This window comes from Fringilla coelebs, assembly GCF_963513975.1.
Source record: "Fringilla coelebs genome assembly, chromosome: 16".
Classification (NCBI taxonomy): Eukaryota; Metazoa; Chordata; class Aves; order Passeriformes; family Fringillidae; genus Fringilla; species Fringilla coelebs.
In genome coordinates, this window is record NC_140042.1 from 128,781 (window position 1) to 143,182 (window position 14,402).

General features: G+C 41.3%; 1 protein-coding gene across 4 annotated transcripts in view; it reads right to left on the minus strand.

Annotated features, from left to right (window-relative positions):
* The window catches only part of PDPK1 (3-phosphoinositide dependent protein kinase 1), a 60,071-nt gene extending 51,022 nt beyond the window's left edge, over window positions 1-9,049 (minus strand). For 2 of the 4 annotated variants that reach the window (XM_084216755.1, XM_084216751.1), the window contains exon 1: window positions 8,899-9,049. In XM_084216755.1, coding sequence (XP_084072881.1) covers window positions 8,899-8,988 — 90 coding nt within the window. In that variant the 5' untranslated portion in view covers window positions 8,989-9,049. Of the gene's footprint in view, window positions 1-8,267; window positions 8,417-8,898 lie in introns of all 4 variants that reach the window. The other 2 variants (XM_084216753.1, XM_084216752.1) reach the window with 2 other exon arrangements.
* Window positions 9,050-14,402: the final 5,353 nt, after the last annotated feature.

Genomic DNA, 14,402 nt, shown 5'->3' on the forward strand with positions numbered 1-14,402 from the left:
GCATAAGTGCTCAGCACTCAACTGAAGTGATGCCAGTATAAAAACCATCCCATTAAATGAAATACAGTAAATAAACACACATACACACAGACTAAATATTGGGATCTAAATTATAAACTGCCACCAGTAACAAATGAGGTTTTACAGGTAAATAAAGCAGTAGCATTGTGGGGGTGGGGGGTGGGGGGGGTCTTATTAGATTCTGCAGCTAGCAAGATCACCTTGAAAAAGCAAACAAGCAAGTAAAACATCCACCACAAAAGCATCAGAGCACTGTGAGAAAGCAGGGGAAAAGGTGCTGGATGCACTGTGTTTCATTACACAGTAGCTGAAACTAAGTCACAATGAATATCAAGTATAGAAAAATCCTGAGGGAAGAGACAGAAGTAATGGACTTTGTAGGAAAAGAAGGTTATTTTCGGCCAGGGTATAACATCAATTAGTCCCCTGACTTTCTCAAAGGAAAGTCAAGATTAGGAACAAGGAGGACAGAGGAACGTGCAATAGATTTAAAAGGATCAGTTACCTAAGAAATGACAGAACTATGCAGCTAGGTCTGCACCTCAACGTTTACTGAAAAAGGTAATTCCTACGCTCACCCTTTCACACTCCATATATTCTTTAGCATTTTGTCCTGTATTATTTACCTTCTAAGTTTTATTTACCTTCTAAGTTTTATTTTGAAAGGCTCCAAAAAACATGTCTGCAGAAACCATATATGCCCCTACATATAGGTTTTCACATATGCCTAAAACAGAATACAGGCCAGCTTATCTGATGTAACTCTGTACCTTACTCTTTTGTAAAAATCAAACTTAAGATCCTTCTTTTGCCAGATGCAGACATTTTTTCAGTGAGATACAAAGTCAGTAACTGAAATTTAAAATGTTCTAAACTGCATCTGCAACAATTCTCAGAAGCTTGAGGATGCTCTCCTAGCAAGTATCAATATTTCTCAGCTGGCAGCCAGTGAAAGCACAGATCCTCACATGGTAACAACAGACTGACCTATTGCATGTCATGTATCACCATAGACCATACTGATAACCACTTATCTAGTAATTCTATCTCTTTAAAAACTAGTCTCTAACACTACTTTCCCAAACCCTTAAGGGTTCTCCTTTTCACTTACTTTCATATAGAAGTCGTTTCATTCTTAGTGCAACATACTTGAGTTTGAAAACCTTTCAAAGAAGAAAATAACAAATCTGCTGAATATATGCAGCATTATAGATCAACAGTCATTTCAAAATCTCCATCAAACAGTTTTCACTAAGTAACTAGAAACAGTATTCCTTCTATTTATACATGAAGTAAGCACTAACACTGTTCTTTTCCCCACTTGCCTGCAAACTGGAATCAACGCAAAAAGCCCACTAGATAGGAAAAACGTGATCCTTTCTGCCCCGCCACCCAAAAGGACTCATACCTTTTCCCTCTGCAATTCGGCATTTTGACAACTGCACTATCACTACAACTATTAATGTATTTATATGCATCAAACACATACCACACTTCTCTAAAGCAACTACAACCACAACTGCATATCCACTAGCTTTTTCCCACCACAAAATCTGCAATACCATTTTCCTGAGACCATTCTATCAACACTGAGAGCAGCAAAAAATACTTTTAGAGAGTGAGCTTCTAAAACTTCCAATATCCTTTACTTCTGTACTATGTGACAGGATGTTGAACACTGTGGAACACTGAAGATGACTGAGAAGATCTTTGCTATTGCTGAAATTCTACTAGCAAGATCAATTACAAAGAAAATTAGTATGAACAGGATCCTGACCTCTCAGCTGTTCGATAACACTGAATCTGACTGCTGACTATTACAGAATCTCAAGCTGCATTAAGACATAGGGAAGACATGATCATAAAACCTCTTCATCTAACTACTTATAAAGCTAATTTTTTGGAAGCAGACCTTGGTAACAAAGTATTTTTTACACAAAGCAACTGTTAAACCTCAACTGGTACATTTGTTTTGATTACAAATAATGCTAATGAACTATAAGCTAGAAGATTGGCACAACCCAAGATTCTGCTAAAGGCAGTTTAAGTTAGATAGGTTTGGTCTGAGCTGTTTTGTAAACAGTTTTGACCTTGTCATATAAGCCAAAAGTTCTGAAAGTGAAATTTATTTTGTATTGCTTACAATTTAAACATTGACAACCTAGAGTTTTAAAGTGAAAAAAACTAAAAGCTAAGCAGTTATATTTAATAAATTCTTTTCATAGCATACTGCTGTTTCAGGGGGTTGACAAAGATGCACCAACTGCATGTGACACACATCTCATATCTGAAAAAAAGTATCAGAAGGGATAAAGAGATAATTAACAGATATTACACACAGCTTTTCCACTGGCCTCCTCCCCCCTCATATCCCCAATTAAAATGTTAACCTTCTCTATGTTCACCAGTACCTAGTTGTGACAGTCTCCAGTTCAAAGGTTACTGTGTAACGCACCCTGAGAGCTCCAGCATATTACAAAAGAAAAAGAACTGATCAGGTCGGATACTTAGATGGGTCTAAATATATGTCCTCAAACCATGACTCATAGTACCTAAAATGAGACTGCAGGCAAGAGCAGTGTAGTTCAGGTACAAGAAACTGAAGATACAAACCCACTGATTCAGAGTAAGCAAATCCAACTAAAGGCCTCACGTTTCAGTGCAGAGAGCACAGTACAGTTTGCACCAATAAATACCAATCCCATATAGAAGCTGTTTGCAGGAAGTGTAATGATTATTGTGTGATCCCTATCAATATTTAACACCAGTTTTCCTTTCATAAATTCTGTTGCTGCACCAGAGTGAAACACCCTCAATGAAGAAAACCCAGAGCAATAATGGACAGTGTGCTTTCATAAACTGCAGTAAACATCAGTTCTCAGACCTTATATGTCTATTTATGCTCTCAATGTCTGTCTAAAAATGGATTGTCAGACTTTCTGCTAAGTGACCAACAGCATCCTCTTTCTATTAACCAATTGTCCATGTATCTGTATAGAGAGAAACAATATACTGACTAATGAAACTCCATTGCATGCCAGTTTCTCTTTAGATACACTTTGAAAATGCTTAGAAGTTTGTCAGATAATCTCAAGAATTCAACAGTACATCTATCTGCCAACAATATTATTGCCTTTAAGTAATTAAAATACTAGTCTAAAGAGAAAAAAACGTTCATTAGAAAAGGTCACTAGATGCTATCAGTCTGTCTTTTTACTGTAACATAAAATCAAGCGTGTAATGAATGGACAAAACTGACAGTAAGCTAAGTCTCAGAAGTACTTTGAATGCATCACACAGCTCATTAACTGTTCACCCACTTAACAGGTTAACTTTGACACCAAAATACATACAGCCATATTGAAACATCACAGTAATTGGGAGATACTTAAAGACATGTACTCTGCTCACACTTTCAGCTTTACAGAAGTTCAACATGACTTCTAAGAGCAAACACTTCTCTCAAAAAAAATAAAGGACAGGATCCCCCTTTTCTATAGAGTTCTTCTTTGAAGACAATAGTAAGTCAAACTGCAGCAAACAAACTCCACTCTATGTATTAGTTATTTGTAGATATTTAAAAAGCATTAACATCAAACATTAATCTTGTTATCTCATGTAGCAGTGGTTTGCATTTATGTTACATAGAGCTGCATCAGCACTCTTTCAAACCTCATCATCAAATGGCATGCAAAAGATTGCCATAGAGAACTTAAAATTTAGCACATAAGCCAACAAACTGCCCCTTTAACACCACATATCTTGAAGAAACTGACTTTGGCAGTCAGCAAAACAGTCTGAAGCCAAACAATTTGTCAAAATCTATACTTTGATCAAGGTTCCTAAATGGTTACCTACTACTATATTTAAATGAACATGTTAAAATCTCATAGTTCAATTTAAAAACTATTTTAACACAAATTCATTTTGCAAGAGAATCGAAGTCATTTCTATCTACAGTGAAGTTTTTTGATCTCAGAAGTTGCCACATGAAAAAACTGTTGTTTAAAGACCATTTTTATGAATTAACTATGCAAATTTCAAAAGCATTTGGCTGCAAAAAAGGAGTGGGGTTTTGTTCTTTTCCAGACAGACTGCTATACTAACTGATTAAATAAGTCTAGGCTCTAACCCACCAAAACAGCTATGCTCACCTTCACGCCCAGGGTCATTTAAAATCTTTCTAATGCTGAAAGGTAAGCACTCATTGAAGTACTACATAAAACTGTTTCTCCCAAAAATATCTTAAAAAATATCTTGATAGAAATGACCATAATTTAAAAGACAATAAAAGAACTTTAAAAATCATGTCCTGGTAATACATTTCAAGATTAAAGACTGTACAAATTAATGGAAGGAGAAAGCTTGAAAGCTTCAAGCTTTCCCCTATTCAAACACACTATTTTACCTAAAATGGCTGGTATCTCTGCAGTAGTGGTAAACAGAAGTACTGTTTGTCTACTGTCATTTCTTGCTTTGTGCAGTAAATCTGTAACATAGTTCATCCATAAGTGATTAAAGAGGATATCAGCTTCGTATTGTACTAGCAAAAATATAGCCAAGACGCTTAATGCTTTGGAAGCACAGAGAACCCCTCTACATTCTTAGATTGTTTTGGCCTTTAGGGAATAAAGGTATTTTATCCACAAGACCATTTTCGCTTAATAGAGAAATTAATTTTTCACATACCAAGCAATGCTGATCCAAAATTTTAGTTTATGCAAATGCCCTTCTCTAAATTTGACCACTTTACATACAGTGGTAATTTCTGCCACTGACTTCCAAGAGTCTAATTCCAAAATCAGGTAGGGATTAAAGCTACTGAAAGGATTTATAAGAACCTGCATATCAGCCAGTTACCCTCTAACCTCCTCTACTACTAAGCAAAGCACTAAGTTCCAATCATCTTCATAGACAGACTATTTAAGGCCTCCTTCCACTGCCTAGTACTTCAAAACAAATCAGAAACAGGAAACCACTCAAATCTCCAAGAACCTAAAGTCAGCCTACAGCCCAAACAGCTATAATGTAAACAAACCACTGAGAATTAATTTAACATCAACAGATCTAGGCTTGCTCACAGGAAAACAAAAGCCATCTGTGATCGCAATAGTCTGGATCCCAAGATACACCACCAGCTACCTCACAAGGCACACTGATAATCAGGTGCTGCGTAGCACAGATAGGGGCTCAGGCTAGCAAACACAAAAGGGCTACCTATGACAGGCTCCTTGCTAGCAGCTACAGGAGCCAAAGAGAACAGCTCGGGGTGAAGAACAGAGAAGCAGACACACCAAGGTGGCAGTATATAGATGGAGTGTATGTACGAAGGATTCATGGCACAGCCAAGAAATGTAAATTCCTGCAGGATTACTACAGAACCAAACACTGAATTTAGTATTTTTTTCAGAAGAATCCTCTAAGCAAGTTAATCCTTCCAATTTTTCACCATAAAGAATTATAAAATACTTGCAAGTGAAGTATTTATAGCTTGTCTTTTTAAGCAGAAATCAATTCTCAAGTTCAATATTTAACCACACAGCAAACCACTTATTTCCTACAGCAATTTTGAGTAGAATTCATATGGCGTGAAAAATAAGGTTCTAGACCAAATAGGTGGCTTTGTGTATTTTGTTTCTAATCCTTCCAGGTGCTTTAGACTGCAGTAAGTTTCTAGAAGCTTACCTGCAAATAAGATGTCAGAAAGGGAAGTGGAAAGGGAGGAAAAACTGCTTCTTCCCCTTTTTTCCTTCTTTATTATACATAATCTAACCTGGCCACTTGCAAAGAAAGTTTTTCATTTGAAATACCAGAAATAATTCCATGGCATCATACATATTCTTTGGAAACCTCCAATATGAGGAATTTGTAAAATGATTTTATCTTTCAAACATAGCGTTTTCTAAATGAAGGTTCACTCGTGTATTTTCTGAATGCCATAAATGTGCTGGTTCTACATCAATCCGTATAGCTTTTCTTGACAAATACATATATAAAAATACAAGTTTACTGTTAAAAAGCAGGTATTACTAAACTATTTCACATACTCAGACCAAATTTATTTTTATTACTTTGCCAGCTGACTACATTTTTCAGTCTAAAAAAGTCATTGTGCTCCTGGTTTCACAACTTGGGTACAAAAATTCCTCCAAGTACCTCAGTAGTCAGCATCCCTTTCCAAGATTTTCTGGCAATGCTGCCTTCTAACTGGAGCCTGAGCCTGTGGGGTATCTTACAACATCCAGCTACAGTAATCTACCTGTAGAGTTTCAAGAGCTAAATTAAACTTTACTTCTGGCACTGTAATAGATCATTCACCTAAAGAAAAATTTGTTTAAAAAAAAATAAAAAGCCGACCAACATGGCAGAATCATTGTTTAGTAGAACATCCATATTATACTCAGATTATTCTGTGGATCATGTCCTTTCCACTAGCTCTAAGAACTTCTAATGTTAGAAATATGAATGCATACAAAACTCCTCCTCTTAAAACTTCTAATTTTTCCACCTTTGAGCACCTTTTTGACATCCTGGTCTTCTACTATTTTCTGTTCCTGCAGCCTGCTTTGGTAAGGGATTTGATGCCTAGAACATTTACTGAAAACCTATCCCATATATGACTGATAAAGACTAGTCATGGCTTTATGATGAAAAGAAGGAGAAGAGAAGGAGAAGAGAAGAGAACATTAAATAGACAGGCTTGAAGGGTTTTCCCTATGCATGTATCAGGAAGTTTTACACGTACAAAAAACTACAAACAGAACTCTTAATATACTGTAATCTAATTCTTAACACAGATGCAAAACTTTATGTAAGCTCTGTGGGCCCAGTTCTTTGAAAAGTGTAGTTCATATTAGTTCCACTGGGGGAATTGTGTTCACCCAGATCCATGACTACACTATAGACTTTATCAGGTCAGAAACACTGGTAGAATCTAATTGCTCGTGCAGCTAAACAGTGCAGTGAAGATGTTGCTGTAAATAAAGATGTTAATTACCATACTTCCAGACTCCTCATTTTGAGAGGAAGGGCACTTCTTGGTTTGAGACCCAAATAGCAAGATTAACAGCAAATAACTAACACCACATTGGAATCTGCAACTAAAGCTGCACTAAAATACTTTCCTTCTTAGAAGTACAACTCCCTCCTTATGTCACATCTTCAGAAAATAATGGAACATTTTAGGAATTGTCTATGCATACAAAAATACAGAAAACTGTTTTGGCAGAGAAGTGCTAGAATGTTCCTTTCAAAGCTGTGCTCTGTTGACACCTCCCCTCCCTAATCCCTCTTATGCACTTACAATTCAGTCATCACAGAACTCATTATGTCATTAACTCCATCACATAAACATTAACAGCAACTTGCTCAGTCTCACAAATACTGGATTTCCCATATTTGATCTCTCTTAATTACAAAAAGGCTAGTTGAACTGGGCCACCTATATCTGATACTGCCTGTCAGTACACTCACCTGACCAGGAAAATATTAAGTGGAATGGAAGAGAAGAAATTAAAAAGAATTATCCTGACAAAATATCCTAATTTCTACCTAAATAGTCAGCAGCCGTATTTTTAATTTTTCCCCTCTCTGCATGTTTTTCTTATGGGCAAGGACCTAACTTGTATATAGAAAAGGAACAGAAATGCAAGTATTTTTGAGAAAAAAAGCCCCAAAAAGATGGGCAGTAAACAAGAGCAGAAACACAAAGGGAAGCATATTCTCTCTTTAAGAGTCCAAGTAAACATAAGTCATCTCTGATGCTAAGAAGAAGCTTTGTACAGCAATTTCAACGAGCAAGAAAGCAAAACTAATTCCTTAAATAATCAAAAACTGGTTTATCTCATACTCCTTAATGTAGCATTTATGTGCTCTGTAGTTATTCATACAGTACTTCTTATCTTCAGTTAATAAATATGATTTTGTGTAATACCCTGATGAAAAAAATCACTGAGCATGAAGAGGAGAGCACACTGAAACAGCATGTCAAATGCTGTGCTATTCTCCACAGAAAACCCTCGCTAGCCAACTGATTAAAAGGTTTTAAGTGGTGCAGAATGTAGCTTGGCAGTTCGCAACTGAGAGAACACAAGACCCAAAAGCACAGCAGCATGCACACGAGGATAAGGAACATATCACTGCAGGTTGTTTTGCCAACGAGTGAAAGCTGGTGATTATTTTTCTTTTCAAGAGGGAATGTCTATGCTAACTGAACTGTATAACTTACAACACAAAAGAAGATTTACCATTACCACGTCTGTATACCAGTTACAACTCCATCTTCTAGATATGTCACTGCACACAAACCGAGTTTACGCTGTCAGACTAACGTAAACAACTGCGTTTGAAACGGCGTCCTACTGTGACCCTCGCGATCTTCCTCACGCGTTTGTTCCTACTACAAAAGAAATCGATTACAGAGTGACAGGTAGCTCCCACAGGGCAACAACGCCGGTTCTCCCGTCGGGAGACTGCCCGGCATAGCCACGCCAACGCCCCGTTCCGGAACCGAAAACAGAGGTCCGCGAGAGGCCGCGGTGCGGCCCCTTCACCATCGGCCTCACCTCCTCCAGTGAACGGGCCACGCTCGTGGAAGAACGGAGCCCTCCCGCGAGACCCGCGGCGACCCAGGAGCGGGGGGCGGAAGAATGACCGCGAGCAGCAGAGACAAGAGCGGCCCCACGGAGCGGCAGCGCCCGCTCACCCGCCCTGTTCCAGCAGGCGCAGGAGGCGGGGCCGTTCGCGAAAGCCCACCGCGACCCCGCCGCCGCCGCCAGAGCGCTGGGCACGGGCGGCCGCCTCTCACGGGCCGGCCCACACGCCCGGGCCTACTTATTCCCCCAGCACCCCGAGGGCCGCAGCCTCAGGCAGACTCACCAGGGGACTGCTGGTGCTGGCCATGGCCCGCCTGGCCCGCGGGCCGTTCCCCGCGCCCGGACTCACCAGGGGGCTGCCGGTGCTGGCCATGGCCCGCCCGGACCTGGGCCTCTCCCCACCCGTTCCGCGCTAGGCGCTCGGCCCAACCTGAGCCAATGGGGCGCCCGCGTCCCCCGCCCCTGACGTCACCACAACAATCCCCCCGCCGTAGGCGGGTTTTCCGCGCATTGCGCTCGCTCATTGGTGGCGGTAGCTGTTACTCACACTCGGGCCGGGCCAGAGCGTCCCCCGGCAGCCTCAGCGCCCGAGCCGACGAGAGGATGCGCAGTTGTGGGATGACGCCCCCAGGAAGTTGCGTATGATGACGGCGGAAAAGGGCGGGGCCGCCGCCGACGCCTCCCGCGGCTGGCCCGTGCCATGGCGGCGGCGCGCCGTGCGAACGGGGACGGCGGCGTCAGCGCGGCGGGCCCGAGTGCCGCGCCCTCCGCACAGCTCGGAACTCAAGTGCGTCATAAGTGCAATTCCGGTGCGGGTGTTCACTCCTGAGAGCCCCCCATGTCTGCGTTACACCCGCGGTCCCTCTCCGGTTCTGACAGGCTGTTTTCCGGTCGAGCCCGTTAACAGCTTTCTGTCATTCCGTGTGCGAGGCCGCCGGCCGCGGAGGCCGGGAGGAACGGGCTAGCGGTGCACGACACTGCAGCGAACAAACTGATTTTGTCAGGGAATTCCTAGAATTGTGAGGGGTTACTCAAAAGGATAAGGGAGGAAAAGACCATCTAGTTTACTGAACATCATAATCTACAAAATACAGGTATTTCGCTTCAAATGAGGGTGGCATGAAGGGCAAGGATAATCGCCGTGTCCCAGGGTTGATCCACTTTTTTCAGAAAGATTTTTTTTTTAAGAAGCCTTCCTAAATCAGCTTTCATGTATGACAATTTTCTCATCCTGCAGATGAGTAGAACAATTAATCGTAATCTTGTAGTAGGTTGGATGCGTGGATGTGTGTGTGTGTGTGTGAGTGTGGCCTTTTTACTGTAAGCCTACGTTCACTATTCAGACTATCCATATTTTACGCTTCTCAGAGAAACTCTCCTGAATACCAAAAAGCTTTTGTGTAACTTAGGGCAGTAGTGCTGTAACTGTGTTTGTAGCTACTGAATGGCACTGTGATGGTTTTCACATATCTGAGTTCAAAGAGATTATCCTGGCAAAAAGGCAGATTCTTTAACATGTGATCTGGTGAGAATTTTCTCTCCTCTGTTTACAGTTTTGGGTCTAACTACACAAGTATCATAATGGTCCACACGGCTGCTTGAGCAGTTGGATTTATGTTTATGTCCTTGGATGCTTTTATAAGGCTCAAAAAGTATCAGGTTCATCACAAAACTAGTAAAATTTGTGGATCATACACAGCAAGTTTACAGCTATTTCAAACATCATATTGCCAAGTGTTGTGAACACAAAGAAAAGGAAGGAACCAAAAATACCAGACTTGCAATAATATTACATGACTACTCGATTAAGCTGTGTGTGTCAAGACAGTTCTGTGCAGGCTCATATCCTGTCTAGCAGGGCTTACTTGGGCACATGTGGTACTGATTCAGCTCCCCTGGGCTGTGGATCATCTGTATAGACTATATGTGTATTCCAGCATGTATGAGCCAAGGCAAACACAAATCAGGCAACAGCATCACTATAGGCAATTTCCTAGGTTCTGCTGCTTAATATCAGCAAACTGTAACATTTTCCTTTCTAGAAAAGCAAATGGTGCCTTTAGAATAGAGGTAATAAAGCACACAGTGGAATTTAAGGCTATGAAATAATATATCATATGTGATCCTTTTAGATGACAATGCTGTGGAGTCCAATGGCTTAATCTGGCAGAGTTCAGGGTACCAAACCTGCTGGAAAACTTGGACAGTAGATATTTTTATCTCCTGTTCTGTTGAAAACAAACTGAGAAACTAAAATTAGTTAGAAAAGGGAACAACCACAACATCTACAAGTTTGTCATCAGTCTTGAGAAAAAGGGGGAGTAAAGGTCTGTTACTGTTCAGAAAAAGGAGTGAATGGTAGATAATATGTAATAGATTGAAAAACAGAGTACACCATTTTTCTTCAAGTGAACAATCTAGTTTTAACAAGATAATATTCATTTCAACAAGATAATAGCACACAAAAAATCTGAGTTGAAGTCCTTAGCACATGTATTAAATTCTGCAGGGACAGATGAAATTTGCCCTAAAGTTTTTTTTTTTTTTTTTTTGAAAATGAAAGAAAACAAAAACACCAAAACCAAACAAATAAACAACCCCAAAGGAAAAAAAAAAAAAAAAAGCAAAATGTAAATAACTGAAGCAGTCTCTGCAATGAGAAGCCATTCAAGAAAACTAGAGGACTTAAGAATGATAGAGTCTCATCTTAAAATGTAGGAAAAGTAAGGCCCAGAATAATGTTACACCAAGTGGATAAACAGAGAAACAATATAACTTCCGTCTTTGACAAAAAAGTTTACTTGCTGCTAACAGACTAGGTAGTATATAATTTGACTTTGCTGAGATTTTTGACTCAGTTCAATTTTAAATGAATACTAAGGAAGCTAGTTGACCTAAATGGGAGCAGCTAGTCTTGTTAATGAATTATTAAATTTTTTGATAATGCGCTTGAGTCTAATCATTAGCAGTTCCTTGTTAAAGTGGAATGGCATTTCAAGGGGCATTCCAGGCTCAAACTTGGTCTGATTCAATGTTTTCATCAGTTTTGATAATGAAATAGAAAGTATGTGTACAAGATTTTTGATATTATTCTGGGAAAGATTTTAGTCACTTGGGGAGACAAAAATGAAGAGGAAAAATATTAAAAATATTTTGACATATTTGAAATACACTCTAATATGGAATTATATAGAGTGCAAAGTAAAGCACTTCAAAAAAGAAAGCAAATGTATTAATATAAACTCTAATAATAGTTTGCTAGCAATATATTGAAATAGGATGTGAGAGCTACAGGGTACCAGAATTTACGTAATGAATTAATAGTGAGTTACTGCGAATAAATACTATTTTAGCATGTAATGACATACAGAATTGAAGAACAGCAGCTAGTACTTATTTCATTCTTCGTGTATCAAATGAGGATGCAGTTGAATAAGTATATCCAAGTCTAGGCATGATGCCTTCAGGAAGATGTGAGGCAGTGGGAGAGAATCGGGGGAAGTAAACGCTGCCTGTGGTGGGCTACGCCGGGATCCGCCGGCAGGGGGCGGCCACGAGCCGGGGGGCATCGTGGGGGGGGGGGCGTACGGACACTGCTACACTGCTCTGGGGAGGGGGGGACACTGCTCCGGGGAGGGGGACACTGCTCCGGGGAGGGGGGGACACTGCCCCGGGGAGGGGGACACTGCCCCGGGGAGGGGGACACTGCTCTGGGGAGGGGGACACTGCTCCGGGGAGGGGGACACTGCCTCGGGGAGGGGGGGACACTGCCCCGGGGAGGGGGACACTGCTCTGGGGAGGGGGACACTGCTCCGGGGAGGGGGGGACACTGCCTCGGGGAGGGGGGGACACTGCCTCGGGGAGGGGGGGGACACTGCTCCGGGGAGAGGGGGGGACACTGCCTCGGGGAGGGGGGGACACTGCCTCGGGGAGGGGGGGACACTGCTCCGGGGAGAGGGGGACACTGCTCCGGGGAGAGGGGGACACTGCCTCGGGGAGGGGGGGACACTGCCCCGGGGAGGGGGGGACACTGCCTCGGGGAGGGGGACACTGCTCCGGGGAGAGGGGGGACACTGCTCCGGGGAGAGGGGGACACTGCCTCGGGGAGGGGGTGACAATGCCCCGGAGAAGAGGGGACACTACCGCATCCACCCAAGGGGCTATCCAAATATAACTACCTGAAGCCCGCGCCCAGGGACCATACAGGAAGCGACGCAAAAACAGAACTGAAGACAAGCTCACTCAGACCTAGATGGAGGCTAGAGTCCCCATGCCCTGGGCAGTTTATGTGAGTAGAAGTCCCAAGTGAGACAGACAAACCAAACCAACAGCCCCCAAACACACCACCAAAAAGCATATCTACAATTAAACCAAAATCTCTGTCACAGAACATTTCCAGCTCTTTGGTGGCTTACAAGCACTACTTAAATATCTTCCAAAATAGTTTCTTTTGGCAAAACTCAACAGAAGAAAAAGGGATTATGGAAGGGAATGCTGTCTACTTTGTTCTGGTTGCAGGTGATACATATAGCATGTGCTCCGTAGTCCCAGGATATGAAAGGCTTCACAGGTTTGACCATAGCCAATATTATGTCTCATTAGACTGTAGTTCTCTATCTTCCACTGGAAGGATATGTATCACTCTTAGAGGCAAAAGTCAGCCTTAGAATAGTTCAGAGATTCTGGAAGAAGCTGTGAAAAACCATAGTTTGAACCTAAGACCATTCTCAAAAATTACACACAAAAAAAAGTGCTAAAAAAATTTTAAAAAACAAAGGAAACTGGGAAAAAAAAAAGGGGGGGGGTGGGGGGAGGCTTTAGAAAATTTGTAGTATTTCATTGGCTAAATAAAAATGAGGCTTTGTTTTTCCAAAGACCTAATTGTAAAGAGGCATTTTGGTTTTAGCTGCAACAACTAATATTTTTAAGTAATTCCATACAAGCAGAAGCAGCTAAAAGTTTTTAAGAGGTTTCACTTGGAGAACTGCTGATGCTGGAATATCATTTCAGCCTTTCAACCATCATCATCGCCTGTCAGCATCTGTGGACTCAGTTCTTGTAGTCTTCCTATCTTGCCCTAATGGACACAAGCAGCACAGCCTTTGACTTTTCATTTCTCTCAAATAATTTCTGACTACATTCAATCTCAGTTTTCTTTTGCTTCTCTCTTGATGAAGACTCCCTTAATGCACTCTCCCTTCCATAGAAGCCTGACCTGTTTCTCCTTACTCCCATCTGAATATAATTGTTCCCACTCTCATTTTGCTAATACAGCTGGTACAGAATACCTTATTAACAAAACAAGATTTTATGAAAATGGTTATATTTCTGTGGAGACATGTTCATAAGAAAGGGGGGAACCCGCCTCGTCTGCAAGGTTCTCGTCTGCCAAGAACTCATGAATCTAAGATACAATTGATCTGACAATTTCAAAAAGCGTCCCTCAGATTCTGACTATTTGAAATTTGGGACAATACATCAAACCACGCTATGGGGTCTAAAAGTTTGGGATCACCAAAATCCTCCAGGTATGTGGCATTGTTTTACTGATTTTCTCATCCTGGGTAAATAACAGTTAATGACAGCAACACCATGTTCTTCTCTTGCCATTAGAGTGTGGCAGAGTAATAGAAGCACCCTTGAATATAGTTTTTGTAAGTTAAAAAGCACCAAGAACCAGAAATGGGATATTCTTCAGGTATCAGAAAAGCCCTTTGCTTACAATACTGAAAACTAATCACTGCTATCACCTCCTTTGGCTGTCACACTAATCAGATGTTAATTCCT